This window comes from Anguilla rostrata, chromosome 6, assembly GCF_018555375.3.
Source record: "Anguilla rostrata isolate EN2019 chromosome 6, ASM1855537v3, whole genome shotgun sequence".
Classification (NCBI taxonomy): Eukaryota; Metazoa; Chordata; class Actinopteri; order Anguilliformes; family Anguillidae; genus Anguilla; species Anguilla rostrata.
This window is the reverse complement of record NC_057938.1, coordinates 18177731-18194947: the sequence shown is the minus strand read 5'-3', so window position 1 is coordinate 18194947 and position 17217 is coordinate 18177731. Positions and strand designations below refer to the sequence as shown.

The window sequence follows — 17217 nt, the reverse complement described above, 5'->3', positions numbered from 1 at the left end:
GAAACGAGAGAGCAGATATGTTGGCAAAAGAAGCAGTCAAAAAGGGAAGGGTTGAAATCAATATCAAGTTATCAAAGTCAGAGGGAAAGGGCATTGTGTGGGGAAATATCAATAAAGAATGGCAGCAGCACTGGGATCAGGAGAGAAGGGGGAGACATTTACATCTGATACAAAATAGAGTAGGCAGTGTAAGAAAGAGGGGAGGAAACAGAAGAGAGGAGGTTGTAATATCAAGATTAAGAATAGGACACAGCAATTTACGCAGCACGCTTCATCTTATAGGTAAACATCCAACCGGTCTTTGTGAAATCTGTCAGGTACCAGAAACCTCAGAACACATTATCATTAACTGCAGTAAATATAGGTCGGAAAGGAAGGATATGATGGAGGAGATGGGAAGATTGGGGATAACAGGAGCAGGATTGAGGGATGTACTGGAGTGTGGTGCTAGTGGGCAGGGGAGGAGATGTTTTATCAACTACCTTCGGGGAACGGGACCGTTAATAAAAGTGTGACAGGCAATAAGCTGTAGGAGTTAACTTACTCCGAAAGGTGGCAGTAATGCAACTTTCAAGGATGCAAGCTGCCGGTAAACAACACCGAAGAAGAAGAAGTAAGCTGTAGGAGTTAACTTACTCCGACAGGTGGCAGTAATGCAACTTTCAAGGATGCAAGCTGCCGGTAAACAACACCGAAGAAGAAGAAGAAAAGCCTTATATAAAGAGTTGTAAGTCTGGAACCAAGCCAACCAACTACCAGATGAATCGTGACCATAAAACATTTGATTTGGAGCAACAACAAAAAATTGGACAACGGGAAAGAAAGCAAACGTACAAGACTGTGTACATAAATATTTTAAGAGTGAAGGAACTACTCATCCCATAAACCATTGCAAATGATACCTTTCCAACGACTTCCAACCTAACGATAGTTTAGCGCGCTTCTTCTTGAATTATTATAGTGTCATCGCGAATAAAACATGTTTTTCTTAAAACAGGGATGATGTCATACGGACTTGTGGCTTCTACAGGAGCATATATCATCGTTTCACAATCTGATAGCTCGTGGTAAGTCTACCTTAGATGGTTACGACATTATGGCTAATACTATCTGCGGGCGCGTGGCTGCTTGTTTTACTCTCGGTGTTGAAATTTGCGTGCGTGAAAGTGGTTTTGTGCTCGCGCTGATTACTGGCATTAAATTGACGCCACGAATCCTCAATTCAGAATATGAATGGGATTTTCACTTACGGAGCCTCACTGTTGAGCTCTATTTGCACTAGCCCTTGTTGAATAGCATTGTACATGGTACCTCATTATTAGCTAAACTTACCGTGTCCATTCATTCTGCATACACAGACCTGCTGTAATAGTCTGGTCTTTTATTTACGCGTTAGAGCGGTTGAAAAGTATTAAACCAACGTATAAATTAAAGTATAAACGCATTTCATGTTATTTTTTGTACATTCCAGTGGACGGTGACGCTAGGTCCGAACAGTTGTAAAATATAACATGTTAATGTTAACATTAACACATTCAGTAAAAAAATATAAAGGCATAATGAAACGCTTACCTGCTCTTGAACGCTGCCAAACCCAGATTTTCCCAAGGAGAACTTTAAATCGCAGCGATTATCTTCCGGTAAAAACTTCTTGTTTTACACCCACTGTAAAACAAGAAGACAGTATATCCAATCACATGCGCATATTGCTGTGACGTGCGCTTGGAAGGTGGTCGCTGCGATTTAAAGTTCTCCGCCGCCAAACCAGAGACTGTAAAAAATGCCACACCCAGATTTTCCCGCGGAGAACTTTAAATCGCAGCGACTATCTTCCGGTAAAAAAAAAAAAAAAAAAAACGGTATATCCAATCACATGCGCATATTGCTGTGACGTGCGCTTGGAAGGTGGTCGCTGCTATTTCAAGTTCTCCGCCGCCAAACCCAGATTTTCCCGCGGAGAACTTTAAATCGCAGCGACTATCTTCCGGTAAAAACTTCTTGTTTTACATCCGCTGTAAAACAAGAAGACGGTATATCCAATCACATGCGCATATTGCTGTGAGGTGCGCTTGGAAGGTGGTCGCTGCGATTTCAAGTTCTCCGCCGCCAAACCCAGATTTTCCCGCGGAAACCGTGCACTGGAATGTACAAAAAATAACAATTAAAGATTTGCAATAATATTTTCGATTGAATCTCATTTCTGGATGTATTTGGGATGGGGGAAATGCATAGTTGTATTTTTCCCATCCCTGGAACATAATTCAGGTCTGAATGGGGTTCGTCTGAATTAATTTCTCAAATGTAATAATGTCCTATCTATATTTCACAACCTTTTTGTAGATACGATTCATGTCCAACCAGTCCAGGCTAATAGTCCTGGAAATATGTGTAGCTAACAATTTAAAATGCTTGTAACCTATGGGTTATATACAGTAGGTGTCACATGGACTGACTATGACAAAAGAGGATTAACATACAGTTCATTGCTAGCTAGCTGGTTAGCTAATTGTTACTACCTTGCCTTATGTTTCTACAGTTAAAAAGAATGACCACTCAACGTCAAGCTGTCAAAACGTCAAAAAGGATCTATGCTGAAGCTATGCTTCTTTATATAATAGGTAATCTGGATTTTATTCCTATGTTTTGAATACAATTCAGTGTATAATAAATTATAGACTTGTAAGAATAAATGTTTGTGTGACTCAAGTTCAGTCTGAACTGAGGCTTGAGACCGAATTCAATTAAATAACTCACTCGGGGGAAGAGTGATTATGGCAGATTAAAAAATATATATTATTATTTTTTTTAGAAATTCCTTGAAAGATAAACAAATGTTTCGCATGGAGGACTGGTTGTTTTTCTAGCAAGCACTTCTCCAGGAATTACAGAATCATAACAAACAAGTAATTACAATTTATAAATTCTGTAATTCTGCTTGACACATGATTAAATATATTGCAGAATCACTCTCAGTTGCGTAGACTGAAAACTTTTCCGTCTTTCATTGTTACTTTAGCAACTGTAAGTTTCCCTGAACCTTGCATGAAATGCCCTACATGAAATGAGCATGGGGCCGCCTTATTAACTGCATTAGCGTGAAGTTAATTATTTTCAAAAGCCAATGAAATGCCTTTGAGAATCCAATGTTTGTTGGTGCTTGCAGGTGTTATAAGATCACAAAGGAATTTTTAGTCAGTTAGGAATCCCTATCTCAAACTACTGTAATGCAAACAACGTCCACCTTCTACAGTGGTAACCCCAACTTTGTGCATTATAATGCGATAACTCTCTGTGATACAATGTAAATAATCCCCCCCCTCGATTACAGTGTGAATAATCCCCATCTCTATTGCAGTGTGAACAATCCCCCTCTCGATTACAGTGTGAATAATCCCCATCTCTATTACAGTGTGCCAGTATGGGTGCAGTGAGTGGGTGGCAGAGACAGCGGCTGGTTCCAACATCACAGTGAAAGTGGGGGAGAGCATCACGTGTCCTTTCTCAGCTGAGGGCAACCAAAGCTACAGCGTTGGCCTACTTTTTAATACATTTACAATAGCTAAATGGCATTTTCCTGAAATAATTTTTGTTCGAGAACAATATAATGGAAGGGTCAGCATTGGCAATGACTCGATATGGCTGAACAAATTAAGCCTATCAGATTCTGGCCTTTATTGAGTTAAAATAGAGTATACATCGGGAGGTTTTAAGCTACAGAAGTATACAGACTTTCATCTGCAGATTTTTGGTTAAGTTGGCAGAAAGCACATTTCACATTATCTAAATTATTTTGCACCTGGAACACACCTTATTAGTTTGTTATTCATTTTGTTCAGTGTTTTATTACATTATAGGGAATGCATAATTTTATCAGAATTGACAAGAATAGTTCAGGGACTGATTACACTGGCTGGCCGTACACTTGGAATAAGTCAACATAGAAAATGAGGCCAAATTTAAGCTAAACTACACTGCTAATACCGTCAGGAAAATCTTTTCAAGCATTTGGGGTACACAATAATGCTTAACATTAACAAATAATAGAATTTACAATCACATGATAATGTCTAATGATCAGAGTCTATTATCGTATGTTTAACTGTTTGCTTTGTGACCAATATGAACACGTAGTTACAGTAAGTTGAAATTTTCGATTATTTCTCCTGTAGAGCCCGTATCTAAACCCAGGATCACAGCTGAGTGCCTGGGGAGTAATGTCAGTCTGAGCTGCTTCTGCAGTCAGGGGACTGCAGTGACTTACAGCTGGGAAATTCTGCCCCCTTGTGGTAATGACAGCTGTGTGCACCTGGACCAAGCGATAGACCTCCAGTTACACTCCCTCTCTCCATCCACAACATACACATGTACAGCTCATAACCCTGTCAGCAGAGCCACCAGCGATTCTGTTGATCTGGAAATGTGCTTCCCGCAACGATCACAAGGTGAACCCATAATGCTCTATTAGAAAGAGACAGAAAATCTTAGATTTAATACCAGGTGATTGTAATCTACAGCAATGACCAGGTGAAATTTTAGCTAAATATCAATGGAATTTTCCAACAAGACAAAAAAAGCCAAATATATTCAAAATGTAAAAAATGTAATGAAAAAATAACCCAGAAGCTTCCCGAAAAGATGATAAATTAAACAATGTGAATATGTCACTTTGTAATACGTTTTGCAGTTAGATGGGTTCCAGCCTTGTGTGCCACATCAGCATTCCTCGTCTTCGGAGCACTAATACTGCTGTACAAGAGGAAAAAGCAGAAACAGTACAAAAGTGAAACAATGCAAGGTAATGATCCACACCCTCTGGAAGAGCAAGACATGCCATGTGGAATCAATTTTATACTGTTATTTGAAATAATTTGAATCTTCTGCTGCCCTAATTAATAAAATTAATTTTATTAATTAATAAAAACCACCGTCTGCAAGGCCTTCTATTGATCCAGTATCGGTCTATTATAAGGACCAGAAAAAAGCGCAATGTGTTGCCCTGTTGAAATGATGACTAAGATAAATCATTGCTGGCAACTGAAACGAAGGAAGCTAATGAATTTTATTCCCATTTTATTTTTCCTCCTGTGATTTGTTTCATTATAGTTGAAGTTGACAAGCCAGTCATGGAAGAGGAGCCACCGTCTGCAAGGCCTTCTGTTGATCCAGTATCTGTCTATTATAAGGACCAGAAAAAAGCGCAATGTGTTGCCCTGTTCAAATGATGACTAAGATAAATCATTGCTGGCAACTGAAACGAAGGAAGCGAATTAATTTTATTCCCATTTTATTTTTCCTCCTGTGATTTGTTTCATTCATCTTTGCTGTGCAACTGTGTAAATCACTTTGAATAAGAGTTTCTGCCTAATGAATCACCGATATTGTAATGTAAATCAGTGCTGTATTGGTATGGTGTAACTTGCCATCCTGTATGTGCCATCCCAATGTGTTAATATACTGTGGCATTTTATTTATGAAAGAATTTACACTTTGAAGTACTGCTAAACTGACAGATGTGTAATGTAGCTTGAATCTATGCATATTTGTCCATTTAGTGATGTTCATTTGATCATTTTTATTTTTAATAAATATAAAGTGACTTCTGTTTTTTACATTGTTTATGAAAGCATTTTCACTTTTAAGTACTATTAAAAAACTGACAGATGTGCAATTTAGCTCAAATCTATGCATATTTTTCCATTTAGTGATGTTCTATTTCTATTTAATGATATTGGTTGAGTTTTGTAATCAATATAAAGGGACTTTTTTATGATAACCTTTCATGAGGAAGAATTGATAGTAATTCATCATACCGCATTGATGATGTAGGTGGATTTACATCAAGCCAAGCATGCAGGATTGAAAGGCGTGTGGCATACAACATGATACTTTGCAATTTTGCCTTTTGACCAGACGAGGAGCTAACACCAAGGATACATAGTTTTGGGTCCATTGCTGTTTTAATTCCAAGAAATTGCTCAGTTTCAATTTGAACAGAAGACCAGAATGTTGTGATCAATGGGCATGACCACATTAAATGAAAATAAGTGCCAGGTTGTTTTTGACATTTCCTGCATGCTGCAAAGCATGAATCATCATATTTACTACGTATTTCAGGAGTCACATGCAATTTATGAATTCTTATATTGTGTTTTATGTGATTTGTCAGATCTAGTAATTTTTTTTGGCATTGTACAAAACTTTGCGCCAAGTCTGGTCATCTAGGTGAGCACCAAAGTCTTTTTCCCAGCTATGTTTAATATCCATGGTAGTCCTATCATTCATAAGCAACTGATCATATATATAGGTCATCACTTTCTTATTGAGTGTTGCTGCTTTCATAATAAGGTTATCCAGAGTATTTAGTTTTCTGCCACCTGTATAATATGGAGTTGAGTTCAAATAACTCCTAATTTGTAGGTAACGATAAAAGTGGGTTTAAGAAATATGAAACTCTTCCTGTAATTGCTGAAAAGACTTTAATGCATCACCCAGATATAAATCCTGATTTTTTTTGTAATGCCAGCAGCCTTCCAATCTCTAAACCCCACATCTGTACAAGTATATTCAAAGTCGGGGTTATTAGCAATAGGTGCTAAGAAAAAATATTAGCCAATTCCAAGATATTTACGTATGCAATTCAAGGACTTGCATAAATTACTAACTATAAAAGTTTCTTTCATCTTAGCTTGCATCTTTCTGGAACATACAAAAGGAACATCTAACATTGATACAGTACTCAGACCTATACTTTCCAAACCTGGAAAGGAGAACTAACTCTCTTTAACCCATTCTGTGACAAATCTCAGTTGTGAGGCCCAGTGATAATACATGTAATATGTCATCTCTAAATTGACTGTAAGTTTAGGGTTGTAACTAGGTAGCCATTTCTTAGTTGACTTAGTTAATGCACTCGTGTCTTAACTACTGCTTGAATTTTTTTCATAGACTGCGTTTTTGTTGTTCATGTTTGTGTTAGTGTTAATCAGATTAACCTACAGTGGCTGGGGAAAACGAAAGTGGGAAACTTGAATTTAAGCGCGAAAAAGAAAAGATAGCTGCTTCATTGATTGACACTACGAGTAAGTATATTTTAATTCGTCTCAAATGTAATAAGGTCTGTAGAAGTATGATTTTTAAGCTACTCAGCCGGAGACTTTCATGCTTGCAACTCCATACTTTATTCCACTGCTCACACCTGACATGCGCATAGAACTACGGCAACCTTTCTAGGGCACACAAGACCGTGCCTATTACTACATCTCCCCTTCTCGGGCATAGATTGAAAATTAACAACTAGCTACTGTGAAGTGTTATCTTTTAAACACATACACTTCCTTTTGTCAACATTTTTTTTTTTTTTTTTTTAATAAACATAGTCCTTTAACCAGCCAGGGGGGCCTGCATGTCTATGTGGCCGAACTCGTCTAACAGGTGTCTGTTCTGCCACCACTGGACCAGCCCCCCCCCGCTCTTCACCCCCTCCCCGCTCTTCAGCCGTGTCTCTGTCTTCACGTTGCTCTGGTTCTGGCAGGGCATGGAGGTGTGCCCTGGTCCTTCGGACATTACCTATGGCTGTCTCCACAATATAAGAACGAGGTGTGTTGGCGCTCTTTATCACCGTAGCTGGTTCTCCAGGTGTGGTGACCCAAACTCGTTGCCCTGGCTGTAGCTGTGGTCGGGCTTTGGCACGATGTCGTCTGTTGTGGCTACGGGCCTGCTGGTCCTTAATGTGGCCGTCTCTTGCTGCGAAGGCCCCTGCGTCTGGCCACTTGGGTCTGAGTTGCACTGCAGCCTGTGGCAGTGGGGAGCGCAGCTTCCTCCCCATGAGGAGCTCCGATGGTGAGGGTCCATGCAGGAGCGGCGTGACCCTGTGTGCCAGCAGGGCCCTGTAGGGGTCCTTGTTCTTCTTCAAAAGCAGTTTTGCAGTCTTCACCGCTCTCTCAGCCTCCCCATTGCTTTGTGGATAACGTGGGCTGCTTGTGACATGACAAAAATCATATTCAGAGGCAAACTGTCTAAACATGTCAGAGACAAACTGTGGACCATTGTCACTAACAAGGCATTCTGGGACCCCATGTGTAGCGAATATGGATTTCAGTGTGTCAATGATGTGCCTTGATGAGTGGGGTTTTCCTGATCTCAAAGTAACGAGAATAATAATCCACCACAAGCAGATATGACTCATTCTTCCAGAAAAACATGTCTGTCCCCACCTTTTTCCATGGCCTTTTGGGTAACTGCGACGGTAACAGAGGCTCTGGATGAGAGACACAGATTTGCACACACACCGCACAGTGAGAAACAACTTTTTCAATTTCCGCACTAAGTCCCAGCCAAGTTGTGCTCTTGCACGGCACTTTGATACCCCCATATGTCCTTCGTGCACACGCTCCAGCATTTCCCTCTGAAGGATCTCTGGAATCACGATTCGTCTTCCCCTCAGGAGCAGGTCTTCTATAATGCAAAATTCAGCATGGTAAGTATGATAGGGCTTTAGCTGCTGAGGCAATTCTTCATGTCTTGGCCATCCCTGTCTGTATAGCTGGATAATTTTCTGACATACTGGGTCCTTCTGCTGCTCATCTTGAATCTGCTGGAGTTTCAACGAGGAAGGTAAGCACTGCTGTACGGTGTCCACAAACACCTTAACCTCCCCTTCCAGCTCTCTCTCCTCCTCAGTGAGAGTGCGCACCACCGGTGCCCTGGACAGTGCATCTGCAGTAATGAGGGCTTTGCCTGGCACATGCACTATTTTGTAGTCATATCTGAGCAATCTCAAGCGGAAGCGTTGAATTCTGGGTGGCAACTCGTCCAAAGCTTTACAGCTCAAGAGAGAAAGCAATGGTTTGTGATCGGTTTCTAACGTGAAAGAGAGACCAAGTAAGTAGGAGCTCAGTCTCTCACATGCCCAGGTGGCAGCCAATGCCTCCTTTTCTATTTGTGCACACCTTTTCTCTGTTTGCGACAAGCTCCGTGATATGTATGCAACAGGCTGCCATCGGTCATCTCTCTGCAATTGCGTGAGGACTGCCCCAATACCAAATGACGACGCATCGGCCGACACCCTCGTTTTTGCACCTGGTCTGTACTGCGCCAGCACTGATGACGATCCCAAGTCAGTCTTTATCTTATCAAATGCCTCCTGCTGCACATAGCTCCATGTCCATTCGTTTTCTTTCGCCAGCAGGTCCCTCAGAGGTTTTGCAGTGTCAGTAAAGTGTGGCAAAAATTTGCACACGTATGTGGCCATGCCCAGAAAGCGGCGTAAATCTGCAACATTTTGTGGCACTGGCATGTCTGTTATGGCCCTTATTTTCTCTGGGTCAGGTGCAATCCCCGCTGCACTGACCTTGTGACCGACAAAGATAACCTCCAACCGGGCAAACTCGCATTTCTCGTTTAAAGTCAGGCCTGCGTCTTGCAGTCTTGTCAGCACTGCTGTCAGTCTCTGATTGTGCTGCATCTCGCCCTCTCCGCAAATCAGCACATCATCTGCATGGCAAATTACTCCATCCAGTCCATCCAGTAGTTGTGATATGCGTCTTTGGAAGTGTTCTGGCCCAGACGCGATTCCGAATGGCAAAAGCCTGACCTGGCATCCAGTTTAGTGAACACCTTAGAGCCGCGAAGCTGAGCCAAGGACTGTTCCACTGATGGCAGAATGTGACGTTCCCTGCACACCGCCACATTCGATTTTGTCAAATCAACACAAATCCTAATCTTATCACTATTGGCCTTGGGCACTACCACCATGCCAGCACACCAGTCTGTAGCTTTTTCAATCGGCGAGATGACCCCTATGTCTTGCATCCTCTCCAGTTTGTCTGTAACTCTACCCATCAGTGGGATAGGGACTCTCCTTGGGGTGGTCAGAGCATATGGAACAGCATCAGTCTTTATCCTGATCTTGTAATCCCCTTCCAGCTTGCCAAGCCCAGAGAACAGTTTAGGAAACTGTTGCTTGTATGCCTGCCCTGACTCCGCCACCTCATGTACTTTTTCAACCAGGTGCAGTGCCTCTATAGCCGGAAGTCCCAGTAAAGGTCTAGCTAACGAGCGAACAACATAAACTGGTTGTGTGGTGGTTTTTGACTTGTGTTGCAGCTGACACTGAATTTGGCCCATGACCTGCAATGTTTTATTATTTGGCCCTAAAAGTCTTTTCTTTGTAGCCAGTAGTGGTCCATCTCTGCAGTAGCTGTACATGCTGACAGGGATAGCAGTAACCGCAGCCCCCGTGTCCAGTTTAAATGACACTGTTTCCCCATTAAACTGCACTTCGCTATGCCAGCCTGTCTGTCCATTATGTACCGCCCCAATAAAAATACTGTCCTGTTCTAAGACGTCTTCCTCTAGTAGATGTACTGCCCGTCTCGTACACATCCTTGCAAAATGGCCTTGTTTACGGCATTTTCGGCATGCAGCGTCTTTGGCTGGACATTCGCGCCACGCATGGAAGGGAGTTTTCCCACATCTGCCGCATGTGTTTGGGTACACGCCTGCCGCTTTTGCTCCGGAGTGTGTATCAGACAATAGATTTACACTCAAAAATGCCTTCACCCTAAACTATATTTTATCCTCCATGCTTTACACCTAGTCCTAGGCCTACTATAAAATCCCTATCCATGTCAGTCACCCTATAACCCTACACCTGCTTATCCATCATATCCTATATTTAAAATAATAATAATAATAATAATAACAATAACAATAACAATAATAAACCCGGCATTGGATATAACGTGTTAACGGTCCAAGCGTAAACGCGCAGACAGATAGATATTTTACTGTAAACCAATACGTCATTTACAAACGTTCTGACAACCTATCAGTGACGTTTCAAATGAAGAAAGGATGAGGACTGTGATATAACGTAATTGTTACGTTATTAAATTACATCGTATTTACGTAATTCTATAACGTTACTGCAACGTTGCAGAACAGTATCCATGAGGACTGGTTATTTTGCGACCATAGAGCAATGTTGTCACAACGTCACCTGTTGGTAATGTTGCGACTTACCAAACTACGACCAAAGTGTAACGTTGTCATTACGTAGTGTGTTTGTAGGGGTGTCGTTCCGCTATGAGCCACACGTCTCTCTAGGCCCACCGGCGTCCCGGTGGTGCCGACAGAAAAAAAATAGCGTCCGAGAAAAAGAGCACGCGTCCCACGCCGTCGGCGTCCCTCGCTGCCTCCGCTGCACTAACGCTTCCCGACACTTCAATGAATTTGACCGATGAGCTATATTTTAAATACCCTCGCTTGGTTTGCAAAGTTCATGTAACCTGCAGGATTAATCGCTTCATTTGCTGTTATACCATTCAGAAACCAGTCTCGTTCACAAACCCACCTCCTGTCTCTCTCCTCTCCGCACCTCTCCTTTCTCTCCCTTCTAGAGTCCAAAGTGCATTCACCCCCAGAACCAGGTGCCGGCAATCAACTAATTAATCAGTCCAATGTGCCGACGCAGATGTACGTTCACTACAATATTTATGGTTGAGCTCTATTCAATTCTACCACTTTCGTTTTTCCCAGCCGATAGTACGGTGCTCGACAAGGGCAAACGCGCTACAACGGCCCAAAAATGTCCATATTCTGACGAAAATCCAAAACAAATACAACAACGGAAACATGCTGCAAATGAAAAAAACGTGCAGCAGAAAGCCAAAACAAATACATTAACAGCAAACACGCTGCAAATACAGAAACGATGCAAAATCGAAAACACACAAACTCCGAAAACAAATGCAACAGAAAAATGCTGCATATCCAATCAACACAACGGAAGTTCTCCAGAAGAGAAAAAAGGAGATTTAAAAAAAATTAAAGAGGCTACATAAAAAGGTACGTATTCATATTTACATCTGGCCTTAGTCTTTTACAATATTATACAAGAGCAACAGATTTACGTAGCTAGCGTTGACGTGCTAGAGACTTTGACTTCTACAAGAGCTTGCTAGCGACAACATTGTGTGCCAGATCTTGCATTTAACTGTAGCTAATGTTATCCGTAGTGGTAGCTAACTGTCCTCAACATCGTCTCCACATATGATAGGATACTTAATTGATCAGCGAGGGGACATTGCATAAGAGGTAGGTGGAGAGAGGACAACTGGAAGTGAAGAGAGGTGAAAAGGAGATCAGAATACATAAAACACTAGTTAAACACCCATATAAGTTACTGAAAAGTGGAACACTTTCTAAAAATCTTATTTAAATAGTTAGGAAACAAAATATCCACTCTCTCTGACGCAACCTCGCCGACCTTGCAAACTCTCCTCTTTTTAACTTTTTTTCTCAGATGTACTGTCCACTGTGGATCTGCCGTGACAGCTTCCCCTGGCTTTTGTTGTGTGTGGCAGAAACACCAGATTTCTAAAAGATGTGGTAAACAAAGTCCCCGAGGAGATGCCCATCACCATACAACTACAAATCTATTTACCTGCACTAGTGTTCGGCTGTGCGGCCGTTAGGTTGTGCACTGGTGGTGTACTTTGAATGGTAGCCTACTTGCTCATTCGAACGGTAAATGTGAAAAACATTCAATTATAGTCAGCGGCACCGAAATTTTCTGTTACACCCCCAATAAACGGCAAAGGTCCCAGTAGAAGACTGAATTAAATCTTTTAAAGTTATATATTTTCTGATTCTGTTATATATTATCGATTCCGCTTGGCCACCGTGAGCATATAGTTGCTATGTAAATTACGGAACATGCGCAGAACGCCTAGGCCACTTGTAGTCCGATTAAAGCGTATACATGCCGTAGTAAATCGACTCCGAACCGCATTATCTAGTTATGTTGGTCCGAATTTGAAAAATTCGACTTCGTACAATTTCAGTCGGACTACAGTGTTTACATGATTTTTAAAAGTCCAGTTTTAGCCGGACTAATACAATAAATCGACTTCGAATGGTAGCCTACTTGTAGTCCGATTGAAGCGTATACATGCCGTAGTAAATCAACCCCATACCTCATTATCTAGGTATGTTAGTCCGGTATGTTAGGTATGATAATCGGACTTCAGTCGGACTGTGATGTTTACATGATTTTTAAAAGTCCAGTTTTAGCTGGACTAATACAATAAATCGACTTTTTCAAACATCATGTAAACCCACTTTGAGTGACTGTCCATATTTTTCTACAGTCTATGATTCTGTGCAGGCAGCTCTCTCAATTTTTTAACATCGATGAGTCAATAACAGCTTCATACTTGTTCATGTGCGGGTGTGCCCTGTGTAAGCAGTTGCGCGTACTGTGACGTAAAACCGTGCGGACCAAATTGGAATTAAATAAACCTTATATCTGTGGCCCTCAGAAGAAGAAAATCTGGAGAGTAATTATTTCAGTGTCAAGAAATGTTAAGTTTAAAATAATTTAATTTGGCCAGGGTAAATGTATAATTTTGAATGGACTTCAATGGGGAGATTTACTTTTTTGGCACCAGAGGCTTACTAAACTGTAGTACCTCGAGTAACCAGTGGAGTTTATGAGCTTCACGTAGAATGACAATCTCTGGCCCCCTGGTTCTACTACTCTGCCCAGTTCCTGTGTACCCTGTATGAGCTGAAGGCAAATACCTTTTAACTGCACTGTACACTCCGTTCGAACAATTCTGTGCATCCATTTGGGCTTTGTGTGTTGAAAAGCACTGCATGAATAAAATTTATAATTAATAATAATAATAATAATAATAAGTTTAGAAAATTGTGTTCACAAATATGTTTTCTATAGTATTCTATATGTATGTATGCTAGACAAGTGAAATTTTTATTAGGTACAGAATGCTATTTTCACCTAGACCACACAGTGGCAGCAGAATTCCATATTGTTAACTGAAAAAAGGGAGCGATACCAGAAATTGAGAACACATTATGACCTACTTGTTTCAGATACTGAAGTTCATTTACAGCAAATTTACAATACCATGGTATCGATTTGCATGTTAGTATTGTATACTTTGTTTAATAAGACTGGGTATGTACTTATTTAGAAAAGCTATAAAAGCCACAAGCTAATTCAAACATCAATATACAGGCCTATAGATATTCAGTAATGATTAAAAATACATATTTTCCCTGAAAAAAGCTTTGAAATAGATGATTGAATTATGCATTTCTGGGTCACAAGTTTGTCCGTCAGATGGACCTCAAATAGGTAATAGAATTTTTTTTTGTACTTTCCTTAACCTATCCATCATTGTAATCTCCATTAGACATTTTTGCGTTTTGGCCATTCAAAACTCTTTGTCACAGCCCTGCTGTTTAGATGCAACCATCCTAGTGACATCAATGTTGCTTTTGGTAAAAATGTCTTTCGCTTTGTTGATGGTGTCTGCCGGAAGGGTGCGTGTGCGGCCCAGGATCCAGGCGAAGTCCACGTGAAAAACCCTCAGGATGTCAGTGCAGGAGTAAACCAGTGCCGATTTGTCATAGTCGGTCAATATAATCCAGTACGGGGAGTAAGGTGCGACTGTGCAAGAGACAAGCACACATGCGCGCATGCACAGACACACACACACACACACACACACACACACACAGGTTACGTGCATTATATCCAAACTTTAACTCAATTATAGTTTCCACAGTAGCTTGTGACTTCCCTAATGTTTTATATGAATAGAATTTCAACAATAAAATTTTCCAAAATAAAAGTGGTACTGAAATGGTGCATTTGAACACGCGTAGGTCTGGAAAGGTAACAAATATAAAATCAACCCTTAACAGTCAAAACAAATGTTGTTGCGCGTTGTGGGTACACAATGGCACTCTGATTTGGTAGTATCTATTACGTTTCCATTACATGACTGTGGTTCTCTCCATACTTACGGAAAGAGAAGCTGATTCCCAGTTTGGCTGGCTGATTAATGTCCTCAACGATACCAGTCCCCTCCAGAGTCTTCAACTGTCCTTTCCTGCAATAGGAAATGGTGTCTGGTAGGATAGCTAATCTGGATCGCTTGGAAAACATCACTTAGCTGAAGTTTGAACACTCACCGTATTTCTGAGCTGGATACTTTAATAGTCCCATCCGCATTCATGGTCAAGTTAGTCTCAATGCACCTCCCTTTTTCATACTGGGCTGGCAGTTTTGCAACTTCATACCATGTCCCAAGGAACTGGGGTCAGAAAAAGGGGGGGGGGGAATTTAAATAGAAAAGGAAACATAAATGTGCAAGTCATGGAAAAGTGAAAGATGTTATAATACACTGCAGGTCAGGTTTTTTATTTAAATCGTTCAGCAAAACTGAAACTTTACATTTGGAAGTGCATTTGTCTAAAAATGCTCTTTTTATTTACAGTTACGGTCATAGAAGTACCTCACTCAATTGCTCTAATGTCACTAAGCTACATGTGGCTGTATGGGTCATGACTCCAATTCAACATTTTATTGGATGAGCCTGCAGAGGGGTGTTACCTTTTTCAAGACAAAGTTTGGCTGGAGCGGGGGCTCTGGACAGGTACCCCAGTGGGGTACCTGAGCATTGCTGAGGGACAGGAGTAGAGGGAGAAAAAGGGCAGAAGAGGCCTTCATGTTCTCAAGGCCAGCTTTAATCTGGAATGATTAGGAACAATAGCAGCACCAGTGAATGGATTCATTCATTCATTCATTATTTATATTTTATTAAAGTGCCTTGGGCTGCTTGTTCCTTGGCCTGTATGAGCTATTAAACATTTCCATATTTTCAAATGAATACAATTCATGTGTAACTTTTTTATTAATAAACGTACACAAACACAGATCATCATATAAACAGGTTGACTTTTATATAAACCACTATTCAAACAGAGAAGACACTACACACACAGCTGTGTTCAGTGCTGTCAGTATTTTTCAGCATTATCTCATTAAAATGATCTCTTATATTTCCAATGCAGAGAACAGCATCATGTTAGCAGTGTAGTTCCTGACACAGTATGTTGAACCCACAGAAGAGCTCTGATTCCTTGGAATGATTTCAAAGATCTGCACTGAATGTCAGCAAGACTACAGAGCTCATTGTGGGCTTCAGGAGCCACCGAGGCACCCACTCCCCCATCAGCCTAGACGGGACGCCGGTGGAAATCGTCAGTTGCTTCCGTTTCCTGGGACTACACATCTCCGACGACCTAGCGTGGACCCACAACACAGAGGTCATGCTCAAGAAGGCACACCAGAGCCTCTACCCCCTACGGTGCCTCAGGAAATGCGGCATAAGCACCCGATGGCTTGTGAACTTTTACCACGGCACTATAGAGAGCGTCCTAACGGGTGGTGTCACTGTGTGGTATGGCAATACCACTGCACAGGACAGGAAAGCCATCCAGAGGGTCGTGAGGACAGCGGAAAAGATCATCGGGTGTGCACTTCCATCCATCGAGGAGATCTTTAGGATCAGGTGTCGGAACAAGGCCAACTCCATCATACAGGACCACAACCACCCTGGGCACCAACTGTTCTCCCCCCTGCAGTCTGGTCACCGGTACCGCAGCATCCGAACCAGGACAAGCATGTTCAAGAACAGTTTCTATTCACAGGCAGTGCGCCTACTGAACTGTTAAGCGCTCAATTAGGCTATTGGACTTATGATTGCACTAGGCACCCTATACAGCACGCAGGCACTCTCACTGTACTGTACTGCACTTGTCATTTTATAACATTCTTGCGTCATCTGCTAGATTGTTGAATCAGGAGTGCTGCTATTACCATAATTATATTGTTGCATAAATATTACAGTTTGGGCCATTACAACCTTATTGTATTTATTATTTATTAAGCTGCTATCGTTACTGTACTGCACTTGGTCACTTTACCACTTTTCTGCACCACCCGCCATAATGTGCCATAGTCTTGAAAAGTCTTACTCAGTTCTGTACTTATTCTGTACTTATTGTGTACGTACTTACTTTTTATCTATTGTTTGAAATCTACGTATATAATTTATACTGCAGGAGTGAATGGGGAGTAAGTATTCCATTGTACTTGTTACAAATGGCAATAAAGAATCTTGAATCTTGAAGATTTGCATCCCTTGTTTCTTTTCCTCCCAATCTAAAATGCCCAATCATACTAGTAGGCCTGTACCATCACTGCAGTGTTGTGATTCAGCCCAGAAGAGTGCAAATAGGCAGATGTGTCCTTCACAGCACTGGCATCCAGCTGCCTCTTCTTTTTATTCTAAGGTCTATCAGATTTTGTGCCAGAGGTCTGCTTCTTGTAGAGGGCACAGC

The 17217-nt window shown here is 41.4% G+C and overlaps 2 protein-coding genes and 1 long non-coding RNA gene across 5 annotated transcripts in view; 2 read left to right on the top strand and 1 right to left on the bottom strand.

Moving 5' to 3' along the window:
- Positions 1 to 5609, top strand: part of LOC135256728 (SLAM family member 9-like) — a 66724-nt gene extending 61115 nt beyond the window's left edge. Inside the window, exons 1-6 of one of the 3 annotated variants that reach the window (XR_010330506.1) lie at positions 731 to 1067; positions 2537 to 2618; positions 3410 to 3748; positions 4170 to 4442; positions 4685 to 4795; positions 5104 to 5609. Coding sequence is in view for 1 of the 3 variants with exons in the window: in XM_064338820.1 (XP_064194890.1) it covers positions 4685 to 4795; positions 5104 to 5222 (230 nt within the window). In the remaining 2 variants the exon portion in view is untranslated. Of the gene's footprint in view, positions 1 to 726; positions 1068 to 2536; positions 2619 to 3409; positions 3749 to 4169; positions 4443 to 4684; positions 4796 to 5103 lie in introns of those variants that run through there. The other 2 variants (XR_010330507.1, XM_064338820.1) reach the window with 2 other exon arrangements.
- Positions 5610 to 13937: 8328 nt separating this feature from the next.
- Positions 13938 to 15596, bottom strand: LOC135256732 (apolipoprotein D-like). The gene is made up of 4 exons (XM_064338825.1): positions 15425 to 15596; positions 15004 to 15125; positions 14836 to 14921; positions 13938 to 14476 (listed from the first exon to the last, which is right to left on the bottom strand). Exons 1-4 carry the CDS (start codon positions 15539 to 15541, stop codon positions 14241 to 14243), a joined length of 561 nt encoding a protein of 186 aa, XP_064194895.1. The 5' UTR covers positions 15542 to 15596; the 3' UTR covers positions 13938 to 14240.
- On the top strand, positions 14356 to 17006 carry LOC135256740 (uncharacterized). Its single transcript, XR_010330512.1, has 2 exons — positions 14356 to 14470; positions 15886 to 17006. It is a non-coding gene; the product is annotated as an uncharacterized LOC135256740 (long non-coding RNA).
- The last annotated feature ends 211 nt before the right edge of the window (positions 17007 to 17217 follow it).

What these genes read in the sequence shown, in the direction of transcription:
- LOC135256732 (XM_064338825.1), bottom strand. Translation starts at nt 15,541, where the DNA reads ATGAAGGCCTCTTCTGCCCTTTTTCTCCCTCTACTCCTGTCCCTCAGC. An exon ending in CAAACTTTGTCTTGAAAAAG is followed by an intron (nt 15,126 to 15,424) that starts GTAACACCCCTC and finishes TTCTGACCCCAG; the next exon opens with TTCCTTGGGACATGGTATGA. An exon ending in GGGAATCAGCTTCTCTTTCC is followed by an intron (nt 14,477 to 14,835) that starts GTAAGTATGGAG and finishes TCTCTTGCACAG; the next exon opens with TCGCACCTTACTCCCCGTAC.